We start from the raw sequence: 14,682 nt of genomic DNA on the forward strand, positions 1-14,682 counted from the left end.
CACACACCCATTTCGCACACATTGAAATGCATGCACACAATCAAAACAAACAACTCACAACGCATGACACAATAGCTCACCAACAAATACTCACAACCACAACATCAACAGCAACAGATAGCACACAGCAACATCACACACTACTTCTATATAATACACAGACACCAAGTACATCAAAGGGACAAAGAAACACACAGCATCCTAACACACCAGTTCCTTAACACACACACAACATCACCTGCTAATCAAACACTAGAGCGCCAAACACGCCTTGCACAACAAAGAGACAGAGCCAGAGTCAGAAGAGCAACAGAACGACAACAACAACAACAAAAACACAGAGACACAGCCACTACATCAAGAGCCGCTCAGACTCCAGAACAGCATGAGGCACGCCTTGCAAAACACCAACAACGTGCTAGAAGATCACGAGCCGCAGAGACTACAGAACAGCATGAGGCACGCCTTGCAAAAGACCAACAACGTGCTACAAGATCACGAGCCAGAGAGACTACAGAACAGCATGAGGCACACCTTGCAAAAGACCAACAACGTGCTACAAGATCACGAGCCAGAGAGACTACAGAACAGCATGAGGCACGCCTTGCAAAAGACCAACAACGTAGTACAAGATTACGCGCCGCAGAGACTACAGAACAGCATCAAAGACGCCTGGCAAAAATGCGACTACGAGCTACAACATCAAGAGCCACGGAGACTCCAGAACAACATGAAACACGCCTTGCTAAACTGAGAACAATACGGTGCACATCAAGAGCAAAACAAAACACAACAACAGAGACACTACAAGAACAACAACAACACACACATAGTACATTAACGCATTCAACACATAACACTTTGCTACGCGCTGCTTTCCTATATAATCCACACATACTATACCAGCAACATCCAAATGTCAACATTGGACACATTGACACTATATGTCGCTACTGTCAAGCAATGAAATTCCACAACGAATCAGCTGGAATGTGCTGCAGCAATGGAAAAGTTCATCTCCCACCTCTACACTCACCCCCAAATCCACTTCTTTCACACATGTCAGGGACAACTTCAGAATCTAAACATTTTCTACAAAACATACGCAAATCCAACTCCTGCTTCCAAATGACATCCTTTGGTGCTACATCTATAGTGGAACAAATAGGATTTAAAAGTACTTTCAAAGTACAAGGTCAAGTTTACCACAGGGCCGGTTCTCTGCTCCCATTACCAGAACAAGATCCACAATTCTGGCAAATTTACTTCATGGGTGATGAACAACAACAAGCTGATCAACGATGCCATTGGATACACGATACAAGACGTGATATTGTCATCTCCTTACAAAGGATGTTACATGAACACAACCATCTCATTAATACATTCAAAAAACACAAGAAAACCTGGTTGGAAAATGTTCCCTATGGGGAGTTTAGACGCATGAAGCGGAATTGTACAAAGCAGAGTGACTATGAGAAACAAATAATATCAATGAAGGAGAAATTCCTGGAGAAAGACTATAAAGCACAGACCATTGATAATGCAATAAAAAAGGTAGGGTATCAAAACAGAAAAGACATGTTAGTATATAAGGATAAGAAGACAAATAGTCACTCAGATGTTTTTATTCCGTTTATTACAACTTTTAGTACAAATTCAAGACAGATAGAGGGGATTTTAAAGAAACACTGGCACATTTTAAAACAGCATGATCTTTTAAAAGATGTCATTGGGGACAAACCTGCCGTAATCTTCTCTAAAGCCTCAAACATCAAACAGAGACTAGTACCCAGTTTCTTGCCCCCCCAGAAAACAAAATGTTGGCTAGATCAACTATCCAAGGGCTTTAAAAAGTGCCTTAATTGTAAAGCATGTAAGAACAATGTCTCCACTAGTAGCAAGACCACCTCTTTTAACTGCACCGTATCCACTGTAGATTTTGAAATAAAATCACACATTACCTGTGATAGTAAGGGCGTGATATATGTACTACAATGTGGGTGCAATCTGCAGTATGTAGGCAGAACCATATGTAAATTAAAAACAAGAGTGGGAGAGCATATAAGAAACATAACTAAAGGTCTAGAAACCCACAGTGTCTCAAACCACTACAGAATTAAACACAATAAAAACCCGTCCTGTTTAAAATTTTATGGCATTGAAAATTAGACGCAGACTGGCGGGGAGGAGATTATATTAAAAAGATCAACAAACGAGAATCCTTTTGGATTTTCAATCTCCAAACCCTGGCACCTAAGGGTCTAAATTTAGAAATGGAAGTGTCTGCCTTCCTTTGAACCCATGTAACCATTACAGTGCTATACGTTCTGAGTTAGAAACTCTATTTGTCCATATAAGAATCCAAAGCTTTGCATACACATGACTACTACAGAATAACACATAAACAAATACTAGAAGCCAAATCAGCTTATGTCTTTAAGATTGGCATAATTAATTTCTATGGTGTGTGCTACATTGTAATTTATATAATATTTTTATTGGTTTTATGTGAATTTCTTCCTATAATTGTACAAACCTATGACACTCTCAAAAACCTGGGACCATAGTGAGAGTTGAATGTCTGCAGGAATTTTCTTATTAAGAATCAAATTTTAGCTACATGAAGAAAGAACCATCTTTTTATTCATTTTGTATGTGTTATAACTTACAGGTTTTTAATTACACTAATACCTATCTAATTAAATTATTTTAAACCATTTTTAGAATGAACAATCCAATTAATCCACACTGTTTTGAATTTATCCCTAAGTGACACCTTCCTTTTTTGCAAATTAATTCCCAGCAGAAGGTCTGCAGTTTTTAAGTTTGCCATTTGTTTAAGGTAGGCACTGAAATGTGTAACTTTTAACATGTTTATGTATAATTTTATAAAGCCCAAGATGCTCATATGCTGCTTAGATGTGATGAAAACAGGTTTAGGAACATTTTAGACACCAACAAGGCTGCCTGCTAACAATCAGCGAATTCGCAGTCGAATGTTAATTGCTGAAGGTATAAAGGACTGCTGCTACCCCGGATATGCCTACGTCACTGAAGAAGCTAATGCGAAACGCATCTGATGGTTTTTGGTCCTCAAAGGCCACCGTAGTGAGGAAGTTGGATTTCCAGTTTTTGCCAGCACCTCGCCGAGAGCGCATGCGCGAAGGATCAGGAGCTATGTAAGGAGTGTGCAGGGAAGGGAGCAGACGGAGGGGGATCCAGCCCGTGCACAGGCGTTTGGAAACTCTCCCTACCGTTTGCTGTACTGATCGCACCATCCAGAAGACATCACTAACTGGAAGCAGTCTTCACATGACAACCCATTTCTGAGAGGGACGCTCTGTGGAGTCTGAATCCATCTTCTCCCTATGCCAAAAACTTTTGGCCGCTTGTGAGTTTTTAATCTCTATTTTTTGTATGCTATTAAAACGTTATTGCACTATTTTTCCCTTTTTTCTTTCCCTGAGGTGTCATCAGGGGTTTTTTCCCCTCACCCCCAATCCACCCTCCACCCAGAGAAATAGTCAGCTGATCAAGATCAGACACCTAGTGTGAGTGTGTCTTTTCATTTATTTTGTTTCCTCCATTTTTTATCCTCCCCAAGCAAGGTATATATATATATATATATATATGTATTGGATTTTCCCTCATTGTGGTCCCCCTCTTTTTCATTTTATGTCCACATATGTCCTGGAGTCACAAGCAGAAGAACGCGCCTGAGGATTTCTCCCCTTTCCCTTCTAACTGATGACTATAAAGTCATTATCAGAGCGGACAAAACACCAGTGGGTCAACATGAACGTCGCTTTAATGCTCCACAAATCAACAAAGTCGCTATTGTTATAGCAGGGGAACAATTTAATACACAGGACATCATTCTTCAGCGACGCGCTCATTCACTCACACGCATTTGTGAAACACATCGCTCATATGATGCACTTCAATACCCTCTCATTCTTTGGAATGGTGACGATGGCTATCACTTCAACATCATGCAAGTAGACCCAGCTTCCCAAGCAAACACACAAAAACCTGTCTCCGCTATGGACTTCTACGCATACAGATTAATGATACGAGATGCATCTCAAAACCACATTTTACATTATCGCCAACTCTTTCATCAGTTTATTGTTGACATGTATGCAAAAATTGAAAGTGAGCGTCTTCTATACATACGTTTACATCAAAAACAACTTCGCATTTTGATAACTTAACAACCGTAACAAGTAACATACACTTTGCACAATTGGCCTCAAATACATGAGTTTTATACTGTTCTTACCTTCAAAATACACTTTGGAAAAAAATTACATAACCTTCACATGCAATTGCAAGTTTGCAATACACATTATAATACAACAGTTACACATAATTATTCAGGGTTCACATCCCGGGCAACGCCGGGTGTCTCAGCTAGTATATATATATACGTACAACAAAAAACAGCCTGCTACTGACCAGTGTACTGTGAATGAACCTAAATCAGATATAACATGAAACCTGTCCTGTTTGTCCTCTCCTACTCTCTCCATGTGTGGCTTCCTGCACTTCCGGGATTGACTCTGCTACTGGCGGTGGATTGTGTGATTTACCACACATGCGGGACTGTTGTGCTCAGGCTGATGGAGGACTGCCTTACTCTGCTGCTAATACTTATACTCTTCAAGGCTTGTCTTTGGAGCACACAGCTATGTTATCTTTAGCTGTTACCTTTGCCTGTTTCATATCTGAGTGCCACCTATTAATAGTTCCGCATTGTGTTGTTTTTGGGTCCTTAGTGTGTGTTTTCACCATTAATATACCTTTACCATTATTATTTTCCCACCACCTTATCCCTGCAGAGTTTATTCCTCTCCTATTACATTATATGAGTTGTTTATTGCATCTTACCCCTAGTATCTGACCACATGTGTCAGATCTTTAGTTAGTGCAGGATCTTTGGTTTCTTTGTACCATTTTGACAGTGTCTAGATTGTTTGACCGGCCGGTCATCCAGGTGGGAGGCATTATTTTTGCCTTTACCACCTGTTGGTATAGTGTCTTTACATATTACACCTTTTGTTCTGGCATTTACTAGTCAGGATTCTATTGCATTCAGACAGAGTTTGTCATACATGAGGATTATGAGATTGTTTTAATTTTGTATTATTTTTGTGTCATGTTATTTAATAAACTTGTTTTATATTTTTGTATACCTAAGTGATTTTCTTATTTCTCCTGGCACACACACACACACACACACACACACACACACACACACACACACACACACACACACACACACACACACACACACACACACACTCAAGGTATATTGCAAAAGTGTATTGAAAAAAAGCAGGCACATATAAATCCAACGTTTCGGTCCTGTATATCCTTATCATATATCCCCTGATGAAATCACCGTTAGAGGGAAGAATTTGTGAGCTACTGAGATTGTTTATACCCTGCGCCTAACTGCTGAGACTCCACGAACGCTTTAAAGACATTTGTCTACCATTGGTGCCCACATCTACCTATGCGGGGTCATATTGTCATTACCTCCCATCCGGATGCTGCTGTGAGAGTGGTGGACTTCCGGGTTACATCGGGAGAGGTTGTACAGTTCCTGGACCCCTGCTGGACAGTGGCTCAGAGAAGCTGGGACTTCACAGAAGGAGAGAGGGGCGTGCAAGCGGAGCTACATCATCGTGCGGTTGGCGAATGAGTATACTCATTACATGCTTTTACTTTTCATTCGTTTGTGAGTTTAAATTTGTTAGACCTACCATTTTTTATTAAAAGTGTATTTTTCATATTACAGTAGGATCGGACGCTTTCTTTTCTTGTTGTTCACAGATTACTGGGAGGTCGTTGGTTCCTTGCAGAGAGCAGCCGGATCCTAATCCACGGACCTTTTATTTTTATTTTTCTACAATACAGGACTTTTTTTTCGTGGGTTTTTAATATTTTCATAATTGGTCGCAACACATTCATTTTATAAATATTTTTTTCTTATTTGTTTTAGCATGGTTAGTTACTAGCTCACAATATTTAGCTATATGATTGCATATATGTAATACATTTTTTTTGCATTTTAATAGTACTTTTATTGGTGTGTATGCATTTAGTTATCATATGATAACATATATCTTTCTGCTATTCAATTACTGCTGACGTCAGAATAGTTAAAGGATTATTAGCAATTAAGTGTTAGATTATAGCACCTGAGGGGCGCAGTCTTTTTTTTTGTCTGTATATATATATAAATATATATTATACACACACAGACACACAAACCACACAAACGTTATAATTATAACATATAGGGAGGGAAGTGGGTCAGCCAATGTTCCCTAACCTCAGGTAAATTCCCTATCTGCTTTGTCTAAATATACCGTACCTTTCATTTTCCCACATAAACTCCATAGCCATGCCCCCCCCCTCCAGTCTGTCCAATCACAGCACTCTGCCCCCCTCTTGCTCCTCAGCCAATCACCTGACACTTGTCCCAAATCTGCCTGGTAACACAAAGCTCACTTTTCCGTAAAACAGAACTAACCCAAATCAAAACCCAGAGGTGAATGAGGGGTTTCTACAGTGTAATGCCTCCACAATCCTGTGTCCACCTCAGCTAAGTGCTTTTCATTCTGGGTTAGAGGTAAAAAAAACAAAATAAAGTTGGGTGTGCCTCCTGAACTCTGACCATAGATTTTGGCCTCAGATTCCCATATGAACACCTCCCTCAGCCTGGCAATGTGCTTGTGGGGAGGTAACGCCAGCGCATGTGTAACAGGAATCTCTGCCATAGAGGTGTGCAAGTGTAACCATCAGTGGGAAAGCTCCCTGTGTGAGGTGGGACCACTTGTTACATCATTACTGCATATGTATATGGTCGTTAATAAAGGGCCACTTAACCCCCTCAGGTGCATTTTCATTTCAAAGTGTAACCTATGATATAGAAATATGAATATGAAATAGATGGTCAGCCCTTGCTGCTCTCTAGAGATACAGTATGTAAAGGAACAGGACATACAGTATGTAAAGGCGGCTGCATTATTGTCCCTGACTGGGGACATTAGTCTGTGTCTCTGTCCTCTACCTCAGTGTTCACAGGACACTCTAGGATATTTGGTCGCAGCCGTTTCGCCGAGACTCACCCAACCGCCAGCTACTTCGCCACTAAGGTAAGTACCTAAAATCCCTAACCTAAAACAACTATATCCTAAGATCCCTCTTACCCTAAAACCCCCTACCTTAAACCATTACACTAAAAAACCCGACCACAAACCCTCACCCTAAAACCCCTACCCGAAACCCCCTTAAATTAACCCCATACCCAAAACAGTAATAAAACTTACATTAGAAGCGGCTGGTGGCGGAGGGTCCGTCTGCAGCCTAATGTCGGCAGCCAATTGGTCACAGCGAAACTATTCAGATTCACGGCAAAGTGAGCCGACAGACAGCTTCAGCATAATGGGGAACGCACATTTTATTAGAACCAAAAGCATGGAAATATAAAACATTATTAGGAACCTTTTTCTTTAAATAAAACTACAATAAGAATGATACAAATTACCTACATTTAAAGAGTTATCATTTTTGACCCTTTTAAAATGCTCGTTTTATGCACTATACAGTAAATTAAAATCACTTTTCATTGTGATTTAACGTAACACAGATACAAATGTGCACTTATTTGTGAGCGTCTTAGTCGCTGGTTATCCCTAATCATGCCTTGCTTAAGAGATAGGTATCTCACCTGTGTGTCCCCTCTGGTGTTTGATCAGGCAGGATTGCACTAAATCCCTTCCCACATTCCCCACATACATGCAGTCTCTCCCCTGTGTGTCCTTTTGTGTGTATTCAGGCTGGATAACTGACTAAATCCCTTCCCACATTCCCCACATACATGCGGTCTCTCCCCTGTGTGTGTTCTCTTGTGTGTCTTCAGGTTGGATAAGTCACTAAATCCCTTCCCACATTCCCCACATACATGTGGTCTCTCCCCTGTGTGTATCCTCTTGTGTGTGTTCAGGCTGGATAACACACTAAATCCCTTACCACATTCCCCACATACATGCGGTCTCTCCCCTGTGTGTATCCTCTTGTGTGTGTTCAGGCTGGATACGTCACAAAATCCCTTCCCACATTCCCCACATACATGCGGTCTCTCCCCTGTGTGTGTCCTCATGTGTGTGTTCAGGTGGGATGACATAATAAATCCCTTCCCACATTCCCCACATACATGCGGTCTCTCCCCTGTGTGTGTCCTCTTGTGTGTCCTCAGGCTGGATAAGGCACTAAATCTCTTCCCACATTCCCCACATACATGCGGTCTCTCCCCTGTGTGTGTCCTCATGTGTGAGTTCATTTGGGATGACACACTAAATCCCTTCCCACATTCCCCACATACATGTGGTCTCTCCCCTGTGTGTGTCCTCATGTGTGAGTTCAGGTTGGATAAGTCACTAAATCCCTTTCCACATTCCCCACATACATGCGGTCTCTCCCCTGTGTGTTTCCTCATGTGTGCGTTCAGTCTAGATATATAACTAAATCCCTTCCCACATTCCCCACATACATGTGGTCTCTCCCCTGTGTGTGTCCTCATGTGTATGTTCAGGCTGGATACGTCACTAAATCCCTTCCCACATTCCCCACATACATGCAGTCTCTGCCTTGTATGTGTCCTCATGTGTGTGTCCAGATTGGATAAGTCATTAAATCCCTTCCCACATTTCCCACATACATGCGGTCTCTCCCCTGTGTGTGTCCTCATGTGTGTGTTCAAGTGGGATGACACACTAAATCCCTTTCCACATTCCCCACATACATGTGGTCTCTCCCCTGTGTGTTTCCTCATGTGTGCGTTCAGTCTAGATATGTAACTAAATCCCTTCCCACATTCCCCACATACATGTAGTCCCTCCCCTGTGTGTGTCCTCATGTGTATGTTCAGGCTGGATACGTCACTAAATCCCTTCCCACATTCCCCACATACATGCGGTCTCTCCTTTGTGTGTGTCCGCATGTGTGTGTTCAGGTTGGATAAGTCACTAAATCCATTACCACATTCCCCACATACATGCGGTCTCTCCCCTGTGTGTGTCCTCATGTGTGTGTTCAGGTGGGATGACACACTAAATCCCTTCCCACATTCCCCACATACATGTGGTCTGTCCCCTGTGTGTGTCCTCATGTGTCTGATCAGGTTGGATACGTCACTATATCCCTTCCCACATTGCCCACATACATGTGGTCTCTCCCCTGTGTGTGTCCTCTTGTGTGTGTTCAGGTGGGATGACACACTAAATCTCTTCCCACATTCCCCACATACATGCGGTCTCTCCCCTGTGTGTGTCCTCATGTGGGTGGTCAGGTAGGATGACATACTAAATCTCTTCCCACATTCCCCACATACATGCGGTCTCTCCCCTGTGTGTTTCCTCATGTGTGTGTTCAGTCTGCATATGTAAATAAATCCCTTCCCACATTCCCCACATACATGTGGTCTCTCCCCTATGTGTGTCCTCATATGGGTGTTCAGGTGGGATGACACATTAAATCTCTTCCCACATTCCCCACATACATGCGGTCTCTCCACTGTGTGTTTCCTCATGTGCGTGTTCAGTCTGCATATGTAACTAAATCCCTTCCCACATTCCCCACATACATGCGGTCTCTCCCCTGTGTGTGTCCTCATGTGTGTGTTCACGTGGGATGACACACTAAATTCCTTCCCACATACATGTAGTCTCTCCCCTGTGTTTGTCCTCATGTGCGTGTTCAGGTGGGATGACACACTAAATCCCTTCCCACATTCCCCACATACATGCGGTCTCTCCCCTGTGTGTGTCCTCTTCTGTAGGTTCTGGTCTGATAACCAAGTCAGACTCTTCCCACTTTCTCCAAGATCTTTTCCTGTGGCCGCTGCGAATACTGTATATATATTTTGGAATGAGAAGCAGTTACATTGTTTATTAATTGCCTTGACTGGTTGAAAGATGCATTTTCTGTCATATTTATTGGATTGTTGCAAGATTGTTCTGTCCTCATCTTTTCCATATAGTCATTTTGGTGTTTGAACTTCAAATGTTTGAGGAGGTAATCCTGACTGCTAAAAGCAACCTTGCAGTACTGGCATGGGTAGTTTATTGGTGCTTGACTTTGTACTAGACGAGACAAAAAAAAGTCAACGTTACACAAACTGTCTTACAAAAGGCTATGAAGAAGAGGTAAGTTGGCATATCACAAAAAGTTGAGGATAAAAGTTAACTGTAGATTTACATTGTAAAAATGAAGGGTTTAGCACAACATGTGCAGCATTAAAGCCGGGAGAATAGATGTAGTGGATCATTCATTTAAAGTGGATCATAATATTTAACAATTAAAAAGGAAATCTCACAAGCTGCAAAACACCAATTAAAGTGGCAGACATATTGTATTTTCAAATCCTTTGATCAATAGTAAGTCGATAGTTTCAGTTGTGAAGGTATAATTAAAAACTGTTTGTACAACGAATAGAATACATATCTCCCTAGAAGCTCACATATCAGTCACCGGAAGTTCCCGTTACCGCACCATGTACCAGGTCTCTAATAGTTATAGGATGACCCAACTTTCTGCTAAATTTCCATTGTTAAATCAGGAACCAAATGCCCCATTATTGTATTTGACATCACAGATGTTATTCAGACTTAATTAAACTATATCAATATTATCCAGTGAATTCCAGAACTTTGTTAATTTTTTAATACAATTGTTTAAAGGTTTAAAAAAAAAATATTTTTAAGGAAACAAGGAGTCTGTACTTGTGTTACTGATGAGAGAGAGAGAGAGAGAGAGAGAGAGATGCACCTACCAGCATTATCACAGAGAGCGTGTCCCAGCTAGAGAGGGACTTCACACTATTCAAAGAAGACATGTTAAGTAAACAATCTCAAGAGATGAGTACTGATCAACTAAAAGAAGAAATTAATCAAATAAAAAACGAAGACATGGCAAATATACAAGATTAGCTAAGGGAAGAAATTAGTAGAATAAAAAATAAATACACATGGCAAAGATGCAAGAACAAAAAACTATTAATATAACCCTGCAATAAGACAATAAGCAGATCAGAGACAAACTGAAAAAACGCTTAGAGAAACATAAAATGACAGTATCAACCAATATGAAAGAAAACCCAGAGACTCGCATTGTACCACCCACGCAAAAAAAAAACTCCTTAACATAAGCTTCCCAAGATACTGACAACCAGCCCACAATCACTGAAAACCAGCAAAGACAGGAGTCAGTAACACACAGCACAGAGCAAACCCCCAGCTCAGACATAGAAACAGCAAGAACAAAGACAGACAACGCCAACCACTGGCTCAACAATAAAGGCTACTCTCCCCAAAACAACCCACAACAATGCACACCTGGAACGCAACAGGGAGCACAGCACAAAAAATAGAACAGACACCAGACACAACAACACGGACATAATAATACTCCTCGACTCAAATGGAAGATACCTAAACAATGAGCGACTATTCCCAGGCAAACATGTAAGCATGATCCACAGCCCCACAACACAGAGAGCTCTGGATATTCTAACCCATGTCTGCACAACTCGTAAAGTGAGAAGGGCCAAACTGCTCCAAGGAAAAAAAATTTGGTTCACACAGGTAAAATCATGATCATCATCATCATCATCATCTCTCCTCCAGCACCTCTCATCATCATCATCATCCTCCTCATATATCTCCCCCAGCACCCCTCATCATCATCATCCTCATATATCTCTCCCAGCACTCCTCATCATCATCCTTCTCCTCATATCTCCACCAGCACCCTTCATCATCATCCTCATATATCCCCCAGAACCCCTCACTATCAACCTTTGCGATACTCCCCCATATATCTCTCATACCCCCATCTCTCCCCATCACCCACACATAATAATCCCCCTCCACATCAAACACACAATAACCCCCTGCACTTCACATCCCTCTCCCCCCTGCACCTCACATCACTCTCCCCCCTGCACCTCACATCACTTTCCCCCCCTGCATCACACATCTCTCTCTCCTGCACCTCCAATGACCCTCCCCCTGCACCTCCAATGACCCTCCCCTGCACCTCCAATGACCCTCCCCTGCACCTACAATTTCCCCCCCACTGCACCTCCAATGACCCTCCCCTGCACCTCCAATGACCCCCCTTGCACCTCCAATGACCCCCATGACCCCCCCTGCACCTCCAATGACCGTCCCCCTGCACCTCCAATGACCCTCCCCCTGCACCTCCAATGACCCACAAGTTCCAGACTTCATAAACAATTTGACGAACGTAGACATTTTTATCCTCCACGAAACATGGATCCAATCGGTGGAAATGTCTCTCATACCTATGGGTCATAGGCAGCTCCTAGTGCCAGCCCAAAAACACAAAGGCGTGAAACGAGGCCGCCAATCAGGAGGAATCATAATATGGTACAAGGAGGAGCTTAACAGCCAAATAAACCCAATGAAGAGAGGATACCCACATGTGGCTACAAATAAAAGGCTCCATGTTCACCCATCAATATGACACATAAATATGTGCAGCATACTTCCCCCCCTCCGACTACAATCCAGACATCTTCGAGATCCTGCAGACAGAGGCAATCCACTTTCAGACCCTGGGTAAAGTGCTGATATGTGGAGACCTCAACGCCAGAACAGGCAGAGAACAGGACTACATATCTACAGTTGGAAATAATTACATCTTTGGAAATGACACTTGTTGTCATAGCTCTGTGACACGCCTAAGAACCAGCTACGACAACGTAATAAACAAGAATGGTCAAGAGCTCCTAAACCTGTGTCGCGGTCTGGACTGTACATTATCAATGGACGGACAAGGGGAGACTCTTTGGGTAGATACAGATACAGCTCTGTGCTGGGCAGCAGCATAGTAGATTACACAATCACTGATATTGAGCCACAAGCCATCAGTGCTTTCATAGTCACACCAGCATCACCCCTATCTGACAACAATCAAACCCTGCGCTTTATTAAGAGACCAGACCAACCAAGCACAACACAAAAACCCATCTCCAACCTTCATAGCCTGAAAGGCACATACACATGGACAAAACAGAGCCTCGCAACATACACAGAAACAATCAACAGCTCAGAATTCGGAAACCTACTCCAAAGCTTCCAGAACACAATCTACGAGCAGAACAAACAAGGAGTAAACCTGGCAGTAAGAAAACTCAACAAAATATTCCATCTAACAGCAAGGAAATCAAACCCGAAAAAAACAGCCCTAATAGACAACAACAAACACCAAATTCAAAGAAAAATGGTTTGATAAGGAATGCAACACCCTTAGAAAAAGCCTGTGAACAATATCAAACCAAAAACACAGAGACCCAAACAATACAGAATTGCGAATAAGATGCCAACAACACCTGAAACACTACAGGCACAACCTAAGGAAGAAAAAAACAAAACCACATTGCCAAAAAAATAGAAAGAATTGAAGAAGCATTGGATGAAAATACTTTCTGGCAAACCTGGAAATATCTGGATACAAAGCAGAATAACAGACACCTGGCCATTCAGAATGGCAACATCTGGAAAAACTACTTTGAGGACCTTTACTAAGAAATCTCAGAAGAAAACCTGACGCAAGAACAAAAACAAATCCTCACCAAATAAACATCACTTGAGAACATTATAAAAGATAACCAAAACCCCCTGGACATACCAATCACAATCCAGGAAATAAAAGAAAAAATAAAACTAATAAAAACCAATAAAGCCAGTGGACCAGATGGCATTCTAAATGAGATGCTGAAGTACAGCAGCCTATCTTTACAGGAAGCTCAACTGAAAATGTTCAACCTGGTCCTCACTACTGGCTACTTCCCTGAACTGTGGAACAAAGGACTGATAACCCCTATCCACAAGAAAGGAGACAGGCTAGACTCATCTAAGTACAAAGGCATCTGTATCAGCAGCACCCTAACGAAACTGTTCAACAACATCTTGAACAGCAGAATCATCACCTTCATTACAGAGCAGAGTGTACTGTGTAAGAGCCAGACAGGCTTCCTCCCAAATCACTGCACTACGGATCACATCTATACCCTACACAGCATGATCAATAAACACGTCAACAACACCAATATGGGCAAAAGCTTTGCTTGCTTTGTGGACTTCAAAAAGGCCTTCGACTCCATCTGGCATCCAGGTCTATTGCTGACAATATTAGTGAGCGGAATAGGGAGGAGAACATATGACACGATCAAAAGTATGTACTCTGAAAACAAATGCTGCATGAAAGTTAATAACAATAGGACAGACTTCTTCCATCAAGGCCGTGGAGTTAGACAGGGCTGCAGCCTGAGTCCCACACTTTTGAACATTTATATCAATGAGCTTGCAGCAGCCCTAGAATCCTCCTCAGCACCTGGGCTCAACTTGGCTGTAATAGAGATTAAATCTCTACTATACACAGACGACCTGCTCTTGCTGTCTCCAACAGAACAAGGCCTCCAACAGAAACTGGCAATACTAGAAAAATTCAGCCGGGCACTCTCTGTGAACCAAGAAAAAACCAGAATAATGGTATTCCAGAAAAAAATCTAAAAAACATCCAACCATATCACAATTCACACTGAATGACAATGCACTGGAACAGACAACGAGCTACACATAC

At 42.0% G+C, this 14,682-nt stretch overlaps 1 protein-coding gene across 5 annotated transcripts in view; it reads right to left on the minus strand.

Annotated features, from left to right (window-relative positions):
- Positions 1 to 7,451: 7,451 nt before the first annotated feature.
- The window catches only part of LOC142466862 (uncharacterized), a 112,668-nt gene continuing 105,437 nt past the window's right edge, over positions 7,452 to 14,682 (minus strand). For 4 of the 5 annotated variants that reach the window (XM_075572395.1, XM_075572394.1, XM_075572392.1 and 1 more), the window contains one exon: positions 7,452 to 10,157. In XM_075572395.1, coding sequence (XP_075428510.1) covers positions 7,784 to 9,763 — 1,980 coding nt within the window. In that variant the 5' untranslated portion in view covers positions 9,764 to 10,157 and the 3' untranslated portion in view covers positions 7,452 to 7,783. Of the gene's footprint in view, positions 10,158 to 10,846; positions 10,893 to 14,682 lie in introns of all 5 variants that reach the window. The other variant, XM_075572396.1, reaches the window with a different exon arrangement.

The sequence above is a fragment of the Ascaphus truei genome, chromosome 15 (genome assembly GCF_040206685.1).
Source record: "Ascaphus truei isolate aAscTru1 chromosome 15, aAscTru1.hap1, whole genome shotgun sequence".
Classification (NCBI taxonomy): Eukaryota; Metazoa; Chordata; class Amphibia; order Anura; family Ascaphidae; genus Ascaphus; species Ascaphus truei.